General features: G+C 38.6%; 1 protein-coding gene across 1 annotated transcript; it reads right to left on the bottom strand.

The window, feature by feature from the left end:
* Positions 1-538: 538 nt before the first annotated feature.
* LOC134801333 (uncharacterized) lies at positions 539-2,438 on the bottom strand. The gene is made up of 3 exons (XM_063773874.1): positions 2,297-2,438; positions 1,407-1,927; positions 539-1,006 (listed from the first exon to the last, which is right to left on the bottom strand). The coding sequence occupies exons 1-3, from the start codon at positions 2,436-2,438 to the stop codon at positions 539-541; spliced, it is 1,131 nt and encodes a 376-aa protein (XP_063629944.1).
* Between the last annotated feature and the right edge of the window lie 14,908 nt (positions 2,439-17,346).

Here is a 17,346-nt window from a genome sequence, read left to right as displayed (position 1 = left end):
GCTACGGACAACCCATAAGGCATGGCCATAAATTCGTATATTTCAATTTCATTTGAGCCATGGGGTACAAATTGGAAACGGAGGTACTTTCGATCTACTTCACGAACAGGTATAAGTAAATATGCCTCTTTTAAATCGATAGTGGCTAAAAAGCCATTCTGTGGTATAAGCTTAGCGGCAGTTCGATAGTCCTCCATTTTAAAATGGGACTTTGTCACAAATTTATTGAATGATTTCAAGTTCAATATAAAACGGCTACTGCCATTAGGCTTTGGTACTAAAAAGGTACTAGAAATATATTGATCATTTCTATGATCGTATTTTTTGATGGCTCCTAAGCTAATTAATTTATTAATTGCTGTACTCATTTCTTTTGTATCTTCTGGCGTCAATACATTTTTAGGTACCAAAGGCTGATGCACAGCCTTGCACAACTGTATTTCTAATCCGTGTTTTATCCAGGATAAAACTGTAGGGTTATTTGTGATCTTAGACCAACAACTGTAAAAATGTGCTAATCGACCAGCATGTACCTGGGCTATTGTTGTGCTGGCGCTTGCGACTTGGTCGGCGCTGGGTGCCGCGTCGGGGCAGGTCTGTTGATGTACGAGCGACGCGTCGGATTCGTCCTGCGATACCGTCCTCGCCCCCCCCTGTTCGACGAATAACGGGGAGGACCGGACCAGTTTCCCTGTGTTGTGAAGGCCCGAGTGTTCGTCGAATTAGAAGTGCCAGGCTTTGGTGCACTGACAGTCTTTTTGATTTGTTGACCTTGACGCTCGATAGCCTTACTAGCTTTAATCTTTTCAGATAAAGTATTGCCAAATAGCGATTCATCCCGTTCGGCGTCTTGAATTACGTGAAGAAAAATTTTCTCTAAGCTTGGCGTAATTAACTTTATTCGGTCTTTTGTAAAGAAATTATGCGCATCAGAGAGTATACGGCATCCGTCACTCAAATATTTGAGGGCTTCAAGTTTGTTTTCGGTCTTTAAAAGGACATCCGGGTCAAACAGATCACTGTGTTATGTCTTTCCTGTAGACATACACAAGAGTTAAGGGCTATAAAGGTTAATTTTCTTATTTAACCCTTATCCACGTGAAAAGGTCCTCCTTTTATTTAGAGAACTATGATAAAATCATTGCTTACATGCCCACAAGCTGTTAACTATTGCCCACAGGAGAGAAAAATGTACTGTTCGCGCGAACACGCTAGTTTTCTCTCCTGTGGGCAATAGTTAACAGCTTGTGGGCATGTAAGCAATGATTTTATCATAGTTCTCTAAATAAAAGGAGGACCTTTTCACGTGGATAAGGGTTAAATAAGAAAATTAACCTTTATAGCCCTTAACTCTTGTGTATGTCTACAGGAAAGACATAACACAGTGATCTGTTTGACCCATCCATGGCCCGACTTACAGCTGCTATACCTTGACCGAGTTGTTGTTGGACGGCGACATATTTTTTGTCACGTCCGCGTACCACCTCTGTTACAGCGGCCGATATCTCGGCGTTAAGCTTTGGCGCTTGTAATAATTTACAATGATTAGGAATTAAATATTCCTTAAGGAGTGTGTCCTTATTTTCTTTTGCCAAACCTTTCTTCAGAATAGGTAGCCATAAATTAGCAAGACTATCGTGAACGCTTGTTCCGTATTCAGGCGTATCGGAGGTGGATTCGCCAAGCGCTGCAAGTAGCGTGGGGTCCAGAGGCGGCTCCGTGGCATCAGTGGCAGGAGGCGCGGGCTGCGCGGGAGCGTCAACTTGATCCAGTATCGGCGCGGCCTGTTCAGCTGGTGCGGCCGGTATGGCGGGCGCAGCCGGGACGGGCGCTTCCTCTGGAGGAGCCCCTTCTTCATGTACGCCAGGATCGTAATCAATATTTTCAACATCTAGCTCTTGGTCTAGGTTTTGTAGGTGATTTTCACCTAAAAAGATAAGCAAAACATTGTTAGAACCTAATAAGGTTATTATTAGCACCAACAAATATTGTCTCGCAGACAATACCGTGGTGAACGTGTATATCTATTACAGATTGCACGTATTTGTATAATACATTAATCGAAATCAACTCGCAGTTGATCTCGTCACAGTTAACTCGCAGTTAACCGTGACAACAATACTGAATGTATGAGTGTATAGCACATATGTGCACTATTTTATAATCGAAATCGACTCGCAGTCGATCCCGACCGTCACAGATAACTCGCAGTTATCCGCGACACTATTCAATTTAATAGAGGGTAGATAATAAATATTACTGCACTTTCATTATGAAAATAAATTGTGAGTCTTACCGTGTTCACTGACATCCGACTCACTTGAAGATCTAACTTGACGTTTACGACGTTTGTTATCGTCACTTTTAACTTCTAAATCATAAAGTTTCCTTTTATATCTTTCGATTTTTTCGCGGGTACTACGCTTAGGCTTCGGCATTTTTGCGAAGGTGTGTTCGTTGCCACGCACGAAAAAGGAATGAGGACAGAATATGGCGGTTGGAACTTGTTGGGTTGGTTTGGAGTGGGGATTGAAAAAAGTCAATACACTTACTTTTTAAAATAAAAAACTTTATTTTACTCTGAAAATCGTGTTACGTTGCCTAGCAAGTTAAAGAAACTACCTGGTTATTTATTATATCTGAAGAATGAAGCGATGAAATATAATATGTGCAGAACATTGCAGTAATACTCCCTATTACATAGTTATACTGTGTCTCGCCCGCGCTAAATACAAAGACAAGTACGAAACGAAATGCAAGATAACTAAATAACATGATTTAAATATAATTCTGATATCAGTGTACGTTCGAATTGGCCTGTGAGCCACGGACGGTCGACTCTTTTTGCCGGACGAAGAAGAATTGTTATGTCAAACCGGCTACGCGGCAGCCATTTTGCGATGCTAGGGGTGTTAATCGAGCGTTTCGACTGCGCGCTCAGTATTAAGTATTGGGTAGGTGTAACGATATATTCGTTTTGTAAGGCTTTTATTGTAAATTAATACGCCATCTTCTCCATTTTATTTTACCCTAGCCTTTTGCAAGAAGCACAAGTCTAGCCCATCCGTAGGGCCCCGCACTTAGGGTCATGAAACTGTGATTTACACAACCGCCTCTTATCGACACCTGCTGGCCTCATGAATTTATTCAAGAATTTCGTATGATGAAGAGGACTTCAGGAGCTAGTCAACGTAATTTATTATTCATAGGTGTGTCAAATGAAAAATCAAGACACCGTAAAAGACCGGAATGCTCTAAAGCTTTAAGGCCTGTGCACACCGGCTTGCGTGTGCGTGACGTACACGTGCGCGTGCGCTAAAATGTTGGAGCCGCACACGCACACGCCACGCAAGCGGTGTGCCGTCTCTCATAAGGATCTGTATACTACAACGCCGCACGCGCACGTGCACGTCACGCACACGCAGCCGGTGTGCACATGCCTTTAGTCTTGTTTCTAGTGAACTGGAAACATGAGGGGTGGGGGGAAATGACCGACCGAACCGGATAGTCTTATGTATTTTTCAGTAGGAGTAGCAGCGAAAGCGCTATTATTGTTTGTCCTTGTAACAATCTCACTTTTTTTTTAATCCCCACTATGGCGGTCAGCAAATTATAATCAGCGCGTGTCGATAGCTTAGTATAGATTAGAGCACGCGCTGATTCGGTTGAGATAATGTATGTATCGCCGCAGATGAGAGATGTGATGTCAAGATGACAATTATGTATAAAACGCTTAGTCATCATCATCATCATCTCAGCCATAAGACGTCCACTGCTGAACATAGGCCTCCCCCTTGGACCTCCATACGTGCCGGTTGGAAGCGACCCGCATCCAGCGTCTTCCGGCGACCTTAACAAGGTCGTCTGTCCATCTTGTGGATGGACGTCCTACGCTGCGCTTGGTAGTCCGTGGTCTCCACTCGAGCACTTTTCGACCCCATCGGCCATCTTCTCTGCGTGCAATGTGGCCTGCCCATTCAGCTTACTAATCCGGTGGGCTATGTCGGTGACTTTAGTTCGTCTACGGATCTCCTCATTTCTGATTCATTGGAGATGAGGCCGATAGTGAAAGACCACGTTTCGGAGCCGTAAGTCATCACTGGTAACACACATTGATTAAATAACGCTTAGTGATAATGGAATAAATTAGTCTAAGATTACCAGTCAACGGTGTCTTTACTCAACCCACCCAGTTCCTCTAAACCCACCGTAAATTTAGTATGGATTATGGTGGGCAACAAATCAATTCGACCAATCATAGTGGCTCATTGCGTATGTTTTGTCCCTCACGGACCCACGCGTATAGCACATCTATAGGATCCTACCATCTATGGCTTCTCCTACAAATCTATAGATGGTCAAGCAAATCTTGTCAGTAGAAAAAGGCGGCAAATTTAAAAAATGTAGGCGCGAAGGGATATCGTCTCATAGAAAATTTGAATTTCGCGCCTTTTTCTACTGACAATATTTGCTTGACCATCTATATCTAGACATTCAAAGTCAAAGTCTAAATACTTTATTCATGTAGGCCTAGGAACAAGCACTTATGAATAGTTATTAGCAGTGATCGTACATTTTCCAGCATTTTTGGTGCAGCAGAGTGGTGTTAACGGAATTGGTATAGATCACATACACACAGATATAGTCGCACCAAGAAAAGTCTGCAGCGGACTTGATAGCCCACGCAGTGTAAGTGTTATTTATACGTCATAATTTCATAGAAGTTTGACGTTTAAAATGACATTTGCACTGCGTGGGCTATCAAATCCGCTGCAGACTTTTCACGGTCTGACTCTATATACCTACACACAAATGCGACCTAACCCAAATAACCTACCTTACCTACCGCGTAACCTCAAATAATGCATATTATGTTCTCTTCTGCTAACCATTAATACCTATTACATACACTAAAGCTTATTACGTATTTAATAAGGTTCAAATTCGTTCATATATTTTTGGAGCCGGGCGAACGCAATATCCACAGGATGTGCAATACGACTGAGAAGGAAATCCTTGGTGAGGCGATGTTTTATTTTCTACGGATAACCTATTTTCCAAGGTAGCGAACCGACTGCAGCTTTCATTATTTCTGCGAAGTATCAACAGCACAAAAGTATTTTTCGGATTTAAAAAAGCAAATTAAAAAAAGCCGAGTCGATTTTCATCCACTCGTATAGTAGCGACAATACCAACTGGCGACTGAGATCATAATGGTATCTCTTTCACTCTTGGTTGGTCTTAACAAGGGTAAAGGAGATATTTCTACGGATAACCTATTTTCCAAGGTAGCAAACCGACCTCTGCAGCTTTCATTATTTCTGCGAAGTATCGATAGCACAAAAGTTTTCGGATTTTTAATAAAAACCGGCCAATTGCGAGTCGGACTCGCGCACGAAGAGGGTTCCGTACCATTACGCGAAAAACGGCAAAAATTCAAGTTTGTTGTATGGGAGCCCCACTTAAATATTTATTTTATTTTGTTTTTAGTATTTGTTGTTATAGCGGCAGCAGAAATACATCATCTGTGAAAATTTCAACTGTCACGGTTCATGAGTTGCAGCCTGGTGACAGACAGACAGACGGACAGCGGAGTCTTAGTAATAGGGTCCCGTTTTTACCCTTTGGGTACGGAACCCTAAAAAGCAAATTAAAGAAAGCCGAGCCGATTTTCATCCACTCGTATAGTAGCCGCAATAGCAACTGGCGACTGAGATGATAATGCTATCGCTTTCACTCTTAGTTGGTCTTAGCAAGGGTAAAGGAGATAGCGTCATAACCTCAGTCGCCAATTGCTATTGCGGTGAGTATAGTGCCGAATTGTGTTTTTGGGTCAAAGAGAGATTTAATTTTCAAACAGAAATTGGTGGATTATCTTGTTCCTAAAAAGATTTTCCTGTTTCCTACTGGTACACTGTAATCGTGAAGAAGATCAGTCTAATTTTGACGTGATAACGTCTTATAAATCGATGAACACCGGTAGCATGCACGAAAAAGTGTCACGTTGTGGACGGATCTCCATGGTAACGTTGTGGAGAGATCTCCATGGTAACGCTACGTAATGTAATGGTAATGTTTTCTTATGACGTTATCACGCAAAATTATCGTCCGTAAACCGACTTTACAGACAACCATTTTTTACTTTTAAATTCCTCGTGATACTAAGCCACAATATTAGGGGAATAGAGTGAAACCAGATATAGTCCGTCAAGCAAAGTATGTCAGTAGCAATGTACAGCAAAGTGAAGTAGGGCAACACACAAAGATAAGTTTTTGCGCTAAGAAAAGCAGCAATGTACATCGAACCAAAACATTTACATACATGTTTTGGTTCGTTAACATAACCTCAAATTTTACAAATATTTACGATCAACGAGCATGATTGTACATTGTAGGCACCTTGACTTTGCTTAAGTTCATGCACAATCTTATTTAATATCTTGTGGTATTTAATGGTGACAGCAGAAATTTCTCTTGAAATAGCAACGATTCAGAATGTAAACAAACAAGATGGCTGTCATTCACGATCCACATTCCGCAGATAAAACAGTGTTGCTAACCCGTGATTTTTCAAATTTGCCGCCTTTTTCTATTGACAAGATTTGCTTGACCAAGTATAGCCCTATTAATTAACATTATGACTAATTGACTATCGCCGTCTCGCTCTGGCAAGCATCAAGTAGATTGATTTACTCATTATAATTTTGGTATCCGGTTTCGGCCGCATAAAAGTGATGATGTTGGATTTGTAAAATTTTTGTAATTGCTGATCACTTTAGTGATTAATATGTGGGAGACCGAGCTTTGCTCGGAAAACATAGGTAATAGGGTATTTTCCTACTAGTCAAATCAGTTACTTTTTTAGAACTGTCAAAACGATTTGCTAATATGGAATTTATATGAAACATTACATCGTGACGTCACGGTCAACTCACCTACTTTTTATATTTCTATCCGATTTATTAAATAGAACTTGTGTTTAAAAATAACTCCTTCTGTGTTTTTCTAATAATTATCTGGTGCTTTATTTCATGCATGGTGTAATATAATTTATTTTAAATACAGTATAATACCCAATTATAAAAACTTAATTCAATAGGTAATGCGGGTTTTCCCAGAGATAAGACCTAGCTAGATCGATTATTCACCCCCGAAGACCCCCATATAGCAAATTTTATCGAAATCGTTAGAGCCGTTTCCGAGATCCCCGAAATATAATTATATATAAATAAATATATATATGTACAAGAATTGCTCGTTAAAAGGTATTAGATAGATATATGATTTCATTAAGTTTATGCTCAAAACTATATAAATCCAATTTTGGTACGGTTTGGCACGGGTTGAGGGCTGCCTTTCAACCACATTACAAAGGTATTTCACAGTTCAGAAGGCTTAAAGCCCTCATGTTCCAGTCACTTTCACAAAAGCAATGAACATTACCAGGAAACATTACAGACTAGATAGGCTAAGGCAAATAAAACATGTGTGTAAAACGGAACAAGTCTGCAATTAAAGGCCTGTCCAGACGGGGACAATTTTTTGCCAATCTGATTAAATTGTCCGATCAAATCAGGCCGTTTGCCAATTTGGCCACTTTCACCAATTTTAAATTTATGGTGATATTTGAGACAAAAAATTTCACCACACCAACCCGAAGCAAATATTAAATGTAAAATATCAAACAAAATCAAACAAAAAAAATTAAAATGAATGTTATTAAATATTTATCATCCAAAATCATCATTTAAAAGTCAATTCTACCAGCAAACATATCTTATGTTCAAAACAAAACAACTCAAAATTTGCATTTGATTAGGTACCTACTTTGCCTCACATGTGAATTACTGATAGCAAAGTGCAACTTTGCTATCCGTTTTTGAAGTGCAAAGTAAGCCTTTCCGAGCTGGTGTGGTGAAAAGAACATTCCCATCTATATCCACCGTTATCTTTGACGAAACTAAAAGCATCACAATGTGGCGAGCTCATCCACATTGAGCTTCGAACTTCGTGAAGGCAGACAAGTATCTCAACTTCGCCACCCTTCTATTCTTGCGGCGAAGTTTTATCTACAGCCGATGAAGTTTTACGGCTGTTATAGCGGAATAGATAAGCTTAGTCTATCCGACTTTTGCTTTTAGACTGGGACCACGCTAACTTCGCACAAACTTGGCAGTAAGAATGCATACATATAAATTATAATATATTCTTATAGCACATGTCCTGCATAATTGTATTCCATCGTATTTTCTCGGAAACGTTTGTATTTGTCATGCTACTTCAGTCAACCTCAGTACTTTTTGTACAGTGACTGATATAGCAAGACACGTCGTTCGTACGTTTCCGTGAAAATACGATGGAAAATAATTATGCACTAAATCTGCGTATAGGTAAGCTCTCTCAAATTCTTGACGTAGCACTTGGAATGTGTTGCGGCAAGCAAGAAGAGTTTACCCAATATCATGGCAGATGGCGCTGCGCTGCACACATCGCGCGTTTTGAGTTCCCGGCAACCTATACCGGGTGTGGCCTGTAATATGAGCAAAAAATTTAACTGTAGGCTGTACTTCTCATACTGATCAACATTTGTTCAGCGACTTTTAAAAATAACTTGTGGTTTGATTTTTAATACTCTTTTAAGTTTATTCTAAGACGCAATGTATTGCGAATTTTGTTATGTTTAAGGCGCGACAAGCAACGTCAATCACAACGATATGGCGTGGCGATGGCGTCTATGGAAAATAATATTTATTTTGTATGAAAAATAGGGAGTCTAAATACTTCATAATTTTTGAAAGTTGTTGAACAAAAGTGTCACCGTTTGAGGAGTACAATCTATGTTTTAATTATTTGCTCGTGTTACAGGCCACACCCGGTATAAGCGGCGGCCATTGTCAAGTTTTTCATTTTTGCAATATTCTTCTTACAATAAACATGTATCCTTGTTATTAACCTATAATATATAATTGTATTGCAAATTGGCGTCTCAGTTCTTATTTTACATAATATGAGTTAGGTACTAGACCGTACAGAATGAAAACTTAGCGTAGGCCGACTCTAATACACACACCTAAGCCACACATAAGGGCTTATTACTTCGCCCTTTATCAAGTCACTTCTAAATTACTACAAACGGATAGAAATACTAGGAATAGCTAATAATGTGAAGCATATTGTCTGGCCTTTAGGCCAATAAACACATCACGAGACCTATTCGGATATAGTAAATATACAGGAAACTTGCTGAACCTGGCCTACTGCACCAAATATCGATAGTTTGAGAAATACTGCATGAATTACTGGTATACTGAAGTATAATCGGACGGTTTTAAAATGTCCTAATCCACTTGAGAGATTACCTGCCGATGAATGGCTTTGTTTTCTATTGTAAAACCAAACCGCTAATTAGGCGGCGTGCAAAATAAAATGCAATAACTAGTGTCCGACCGAAGGTTCGGTTTCGGTTTCGGTTTCGGCCAGTTTCGGCCAAAAAATCATGTTTCGGCTGTAGTTTCGGTTTCGGCCAAAAAACGGCCGAACCTTTCGGCCGGGCCGAAACTTACGAAATGGTACTTCGTACTATGAAACTAAACTATGTGACAAAGACCAAAAGTTGGGGAATAAGTAGGACAACATTATATATATTAATATGTACCTACATATACTGATTCATGTATAGGTACAGAAATTAATTGGTTTATTATAAAACACAATTCCACTAATGAGGGCGCCACTAGACGGTCGACGCAGTCTTAAGAGGCTGTTAATACCTATAACGCGCACACTGTCTAATAACTAATTGTATCGGAGTAAATGAGATAGCACTGTCGTATGTTACTGGGCCTGGGCAAAGGAATAATAAGAAAACTCATCATCTTCCTCGCGTAATCCCGGAATTTTTTCCACGGCTCATGGGAGCCTAGGGACCAATTGACAACTAGGAGGCAACTCGTAGGCACTAGTTTTTACGAAAGCGACTGCCATCAGACTGACCTTCAAACCCAGAGAGTAAACTAGGCCTTATCGGGACTAGTCCGGCTTCCTCACGATGTTTTTCCTTCACCGAAAAGCAAATAGTAAATATCAAATGATATTTCGTATATAAGATCCGAAAAACTCATTGGTACGAGCCGGGGTTTGTACCTGCGACCTTCGGATTCAAAGTCGCACGCTCTTACCGCTAGGCCACCAGCGCTCAAGGAAATAGAGTCAGACCAAGAATAGTCTGCAGCGGATTTGGTACCCCACGCAGTTCAAGTGTTATTTGAAACGTCAAACTTCTATGAAATTATGACGTATAAATAACATTTGCACTGCGTGGGCTATCAAATCCGCTGCAGACTTTTTTTGGTCCGACTCTATCTCGCTTTTTAATACAATGGACATTGGTTGGAGTCTGTGCTCAACTACTTATCCTGAAGCCTGAAGCACGGCTTTGACTTCGCATGAATTAAAGTTCGCCTCACTGGGGCACTTCGGACGTTTAGGCCCAGGTGAAGATCGGTAGCCGGCCTTGTGATATTGTCAACAAAAAATTCGCGCTCGCTGCGCTCGCGTTTTTGGTTGACCCTGTATCTACATGTTGGCTTGACTGGTGAATGAATAGAGTTAGACCAAGAAAGTTCTACAATTATTTTGATAGCATACGCATACGCAGTGCAACTAGTGCAAATGTTATTTATACGTCATAATTTCACAGAAGTTTTGACGTTTAAAATAACACATGCACTGCGTGTGTTATCAAAATCGTTGCAGAATTATCTTGGTCTAACTCTAGTAATTTTCTTAAAAAACTGCTTAAGTAACATCAATTTCAAGGACATTGGGTGTTGACAGCCCCATAATATGTGTGTAAAAGTGGTTTTATGACATTTTTTCAACGATTTTAACAAGTCTACAAAAGGTTCGGTTTCGGTTTCGGTTTCGGCCGAAAGGTTACATATCAGAATACCGAAAGTTGATTTACCTAATGTCGAATCACCTATGCTCGATTCACCTATTTTTTTAAACACCTAATGGTTTATTAACCTAAGCTCATAACACCTAATGAACGAATTACCTAATGCACGTTTCACCTATCATTTTTTTACCTAAGCTCAGAATGCCTATGGTCGATCTACCTAAACTTGATACACCTAATGCTTGAAATACCTAAAACCGATTTACCTAATACATAAAACACCTAAAGCTGACATACCTAATGGACGATCCACCTAAAGCTGATATACCTAATGAACGATATACCTAAAGTTGATTTACCTAATGGATAAAATACCTAAAACTGTTATACCTAACGAACGAAATACCTGAAGTCGATATACCTAAAGGACGGAATACCAAAAGTCGATATACCTAATCCACGTAATACCGAAAGTCGATATACCTAATGTACGATATCCCTAAAGTTGATTTACCTATTGAACGAAATACCTAAAGTTAATATACCTAATGCACGTAACACATAAAGTTGATATACCTATTAGGTACTGTTAACTGTAAAAATACGGGTGCACAAATCATCTCAAAAATATGTCCCATAGCTCTTATGTCAACGAATTAAGAACTATGGAACATATTTTTGAATAAGTTGGCTACACCCATTGACGTATAATATCTAAGGACGGGCTTTACGGGCACTAATAATGGTACTAGTTCAGCGGTGTTACTCACGAATTCCAGCCAATCGTGCAGTCTAACGCAATTAGTTGCGACCAATAGCGCGCGTAATGCGAACTCATCAACCAATCGCGCGCGTGATGCGAACTCATCAACCAATCGCGTTGTAGCGGTTTCACACCGCTATACTGGCCCCTGTCATGCCTCATTATTATTGCCCGTAAAGCCAGTCCCTAGATATCTATGTCAATGGCTACACCGATATTTTTACTGTTGACTGTATGTAATGAACGAAATACCTAAATTCGTTATAAAAAATCATTTACTGCAGATAATGTAAGTACCTAAATATAGCATTAATAATAAAAATAAAAATAATATTATATCTAATTAATAATAAAATTATTAAATTAAAAATGATAAAATTCATACATGATAACATTTATTGATTAAATTCAGATTAAAATTAAAAACTCTAAAACAAAAAGCAAAAAATTGTTTAAATCATATAATGTTTATGCGCAGTCAAAAATAAATTAGAATGTGAAACTTAAAACAGGCAGTAAGAAAAAACGCCTCTTCTTTGACAGGCGTTTCGACAGCTATTCCGTTCCATTCAGACAACTTATTAAGAACGGTTTTTCAATTTTCAATATTAAAAAAATAAACGTGTTATAATGATGAAGAGGTAAGTAATAAAATATGAAATGTGTATATTTTCTTACATTAACAGTAGGTTTTTATGTTGATTACGACGTTTAAAGGAAACTAATATTAACACTCATCAATAAGTAGTCATGAATTAGACAAGTATAAATTTAAAAAAAAATGGAAAAGTGAAAAGCACTAGTTCGCGAAAACCAACTTTCCGCACGCTAAACAGCTACGTAAAGTAGCACTTTTTGAGCTGTATATAACTGTATTAAACTTATTTTTTTATCGGGTTCTAAAAAAACTATGGCCTACTGACTGACCCTGACCCTGGAATTACCCTAACTACAACATTTATGGCCACAAGTTCAAACCCCTAATAAAGCAATAAACTATTAATACCAATTTTCTTTTTGCTGATGTTGTCTGAATTTTTTCATCACTTTATGAAAACATTTTCCTTAAAACTCCGACATTCAATAATAGTCACACCTGATTGAAGATATTCGAGTTTATTATGGCCCAAATTTTGGAATGTAGGTACCTAAATTTATGGTACCTACAATAATGTAGGTACCCTACCTGTTTGAAGGTAGTTAGGCATAATCTTAGATAAAATTAGCTATAGGTATTTCGTTCGTTAAAACATATACCAGCCTTAGGTATTTCGTGCATTAGGTATATCGACTTTAGGTGTTACGTGCGTTAGGTATATTAGCTCTAGGTATTTCGTTCAATAGGTGAATCAACTTTAGGCATATCGTCCATTAGGTATATCGACTTTCGGTATAACATGCATTAGGTATATCGATTTTAGGTATTCCGTCATTTAGGTATATCGACTTTAGGTATTTCGTTCGTTAGGTATAACAGTTTTAGGTATTTTATCAATTAGGTAAATCAACTTTAAGTATATCGTTCATTAGGTATATCAGCTTTAGGTGGATCGTCCATTAGGTATGTCAGCTTTAGGTGTTTCATGCATTAGGTATAATAGCTTTATGTAAAGCGTGCGTTAGGTAAAATGTGCATTAGGTAAAACGTTCATTAGGTGTTTCATCCATTAGGTTAATTGAGTTTAGGTATTATAAACTTAGGTCATTCAATGTTTAGTTAAAATGATCGTTAGGTAATTAAAAAATAGGTGAATCGAGCATAGGTGATTCGACATTAGGTAAATGAATTTTCGGTATTCTGATATGTAACCGTTTCACTAGAGCCAAAGCCGAACATTCGGTTTCGGTTTCGGTTTCGGCAAAAAAACATGTTTCGGTCGGACACTAGCAATAACAACAAAAGATTCCATACAGATAACAACTTTACTTTATTTAATTCCCCTTTCATCTGATTACTATTGCGTCAGGTTTATATTCGATTTTGCGTGGGCATGAAGTAAGGGTGGGGGGGTATTAAGTACAGATACAGATGTAGTGCATAATTGTTTTCCATCGTACTTTCATAAATCATAAATCATTTATTTGCGTGAAAAGGGGACAGTTAGAGATGTTCACGTTTGTTGTTGTCCTCCTTTTTCAGCTGTCCCAAACAGCATGCAAACAATACAGTTTTATAAGCAAGAATATTAAAAAATATGCCTACTTATTAAACACTTATAACTACGAAAACCATGCCTATATACAAGAATGTCCATTTTCTCGGAAACTAATAATAAGGCTCCATGTGTACCCTGCCTGAACATCAGCTCCCTGCTCCCGATTTATAAAACCACAACGGACTAGACGATCCCGTACATTTCTCCCTCAGGGAAAATACTATAAGCCCTCTTAAAGCCCCCGTGGGTGAAACTTGTAAAAATGCCCGTACGGCCCCAGAATAAAGTTCCAATATTGAGTAAGTACCTGAATACCCGTAATACCCGAAGGGGTTAAAGGGTTACGCTAGACCTTACCCGATATGCGTGTCGGGAACTCGGCACGTTCTATTAAAGGTGTGATTTTTTCCGACAGGGACAGGAAATACTAAAGGTATTGTGCGAATATTGTACTAAGTATCTTCAATAATATTTAGTTCACTTATAGTAGATCACAGTAGGTACTTAGGTCACCTAACATCTCTCTCGCTAGGTGTATATGTAGACAGAGCTGGTGAGAGTAATCCCGTAAGGGGTTCGTATACTGCTCGTCTTTTAGAGTTGGTCATAGGCGCCTAGCCTTTCAAATATTCGAACGAGCGAGCGAAGCGAACGAAGTTCTTACATTCGACTTGGGACACGCGGCTGGCTAGGGGCACGTCCCTGCATTTCGATGTTTTTAAGCTGCACTATCAGAGGATAGTTTGATACTCAAGAACTTAAGTAAATTTGTTCTAATTTAAATGAAATTGGGTAAACGTGTAGTTGAGGGCATTCTATTTTAGTCATTAAATTATGAGCAGGCTCGATCAAGGGGTTATTGAGCTAGAAGAGCTTAGAAGGCTAAAAAGCTATTTGTGAGGGGTCTTGCTATTCTGGTCATCTTTTTGCAAGAAAGTATGGTCGATTTTGGTATCAAATGAAAGTGCTCGGCTTGCACTTTTATAATATCGTTTTTAAATTTACCATTTTGAAATAATTAGTAAGATAAAAATAAACATAATATAGGTATTTGACATTTAACAGGAAATATTTCGGCTTACCACAGATGGCACAGATACAGTATCAGTTAAGGGATCCACAGACCTTTTAATATATCCACGCGATTTTTGATCTATTGCCGCCTATAGTGCACTATAGTGGGACATAAATTGTCTGTCCGTCCGTCCGTCCGTCTGTCTGTCACCAGGCTGTATCTCACGAACCGTGATAGTTAGACAGTTGAAATTTTCACAGATGATGTATTTCTGTTGCCGCTATAACAACAAATACTAAAAACAGAATAAAATAAAGATTTAAATGGGGCTCCCATACAACAAACGTGATTTTTGACCAAAGTTAACCCTTCTCTTGGCATTGTAACACCCGTGATACGTGGAACTTTAAAAAATCTAGCAGGTTCACTTTATTACCTAACAAAATAATTCTGCCATTAATATGTCGAGATACCCTCCTCCTTTCTTATAGAAAAAAATAATGGACACAAGTGTCATTGTAAATTCATTAGTAATAATCAAAATGGTGCCACAGAAACAACAGATTGCAGTTCGCACTGGAAGTTTTGCATTTATTTCTTAGATTAGTATATATTTTTCCATAATCTACATTTTGATACATTTACTATCTGTTAGTGCATACATACTTACAATGCGTTCGAATTTAAAAACATTTAATACACAGAACCTTGCATAAAACAGTTATGAATTATATTTGATACATTGCCAAGAACTCAGAAATGTACATATCGAAAGGATTGTATTACATTTAATACATTGCCAAGTTGTCGTCAAAATAGTTTTACATGTTTTTTTATTTATTTTTTTTATATTTGTGGGGTTAATAAACATGTTTTAAGTATTTAATATTCGTTGTATTATTTAGTTAATGAACTTTGTTTTTTTTTAAGTACTAGATGTTATTTAACTGTATATTCGTACGCTGTAGCATTATTGCTACGCCGTAGCCCGTAGCACGGAAAAATATGTGTATGGCAAAAAATGCCCTCAAACTGAAAAAAAATATTTTTTTTACTTTTGATTTATTTGTTTGCTTTTCATATTTTACTCAACTTTTTGCTGACGACTTTTTTTTAAACTTTACGGGATCAAATTTTCCGCCCATGTGATCAGGTATTCGTAGATATCATTTATTTTTACAGATGTAATAGTCATCTGATGCTTTAGATTGCGTTTAATTAGCAATAAATGATAATATCTTGTGCATAACATGTTTTATTTTTATCAAAATCATTTTTCTTCTAAAAAGTAGGTAACTATTTTGTCGAGGGATTGGCATTGTATCAAATATGATACATATGATTTTCCGAAACAGGAAAATCCTGGATTTTTTCCCTTATTTTTTAATAGTCTAGTATGCTCAAAAGGTGACGAAAAACTAAATAAATGTTTATATTTAAGATATTTTGAACCTTGCCAAGATAAGGGTTAAGCAACGTCGGGAGTGGTCAGTACTTGGATGGGTGACCGTTTTTTTTTTGCTTTTTTTTTCGTTTTTTTTTGCATTATGGTACGGAACCCTTCGTGCGCGAGTCCGACTCGCACTTGCCCGGTTTTTTATATAGGTGCAACAAAGTCAATCGCTCTATATATTTTTTGGCAAACCGCGAGTTCTCAGTTCGGGGCGAACTACTAGTGCATATTAATACTTAATTGAGAAATTGGAACTGGTGGCCTAGAGGTCATTGTGTTAGCCGTGTAAGGGTAAGCTTGGTCACTTTTTCTTTTATCTATTTCAGTTTATTTTTGGCTCAACCCTACTTATCTGTCTCGAAGCCTGAATGTTAAACGTAATTTGAATCTAAGTCTCAAATTAGACACCAATTAAAGTCATTATGGATAACCTTTTTTGCGCGTAAAATCTTAACGCTGCGCCACTTGCACCATCCCACTAACCCGGGTTTAACTGGTTCAACGGTTAACCCAGTGTCAAATTGTACTGGTAACCATGGTAACTCCAGGTTTAACCGGCTAACCCCGAGTTAGTGAATGCTGCAAGTGGCCCGGTCTCTGCCCACTACACCGTATCATACCATGACCGACTGACCGTGCTATGAACGTGTCAGGCAAAGAAAATATCTTTGTATTAAAAAGTATGAGACTATGCCCGCTAGCCCGTTCCGTCACCGACGATACCCGTCGCGTGCCATGCACGGACCGTCAAAAATTGTCGGCGAGGATATTTTGCCGGCGCCGAAACGCTCCGTGCATGGCACGCAACGTTCCCAGAACGGTGCGTGCAGGCGGCGAAACGGTGAACAGACGGGTTATAAGAAAGAGTAGAGAGAGAGAGAAGAGAAGAATTAAAACAAGGTACCAATTTTACAACTGACGTGAAAGGTGACTATAAATCAGAGTGACCCCTGTCGGATAACGAAGGTATTCATCACTCATCAGTGAAAACACGAGATAAATCTACGTTTCAAAGTAGTTAGCCTAAACAAACAGAAAATATGTATTCGTTAGGCAAAC

This window comes from Cydia splendana, chromosome 21 (assembly GCF_910591565.1).
Source record: "Cydia splendana chromosome 21, ilCydSple1.2, whole genome shotgun sequence".
NCBI lineage: Eukaryota > Metazoa > Arthropoda > Insecta > Lepidoptera > Tortricidae > Cydia > Cydia splendana.
The sequence above is the reverse complement of the archived record's forward strand: the minus strand, read 5'-3'. Positions and strand labels throughout refer to the sequence as shown.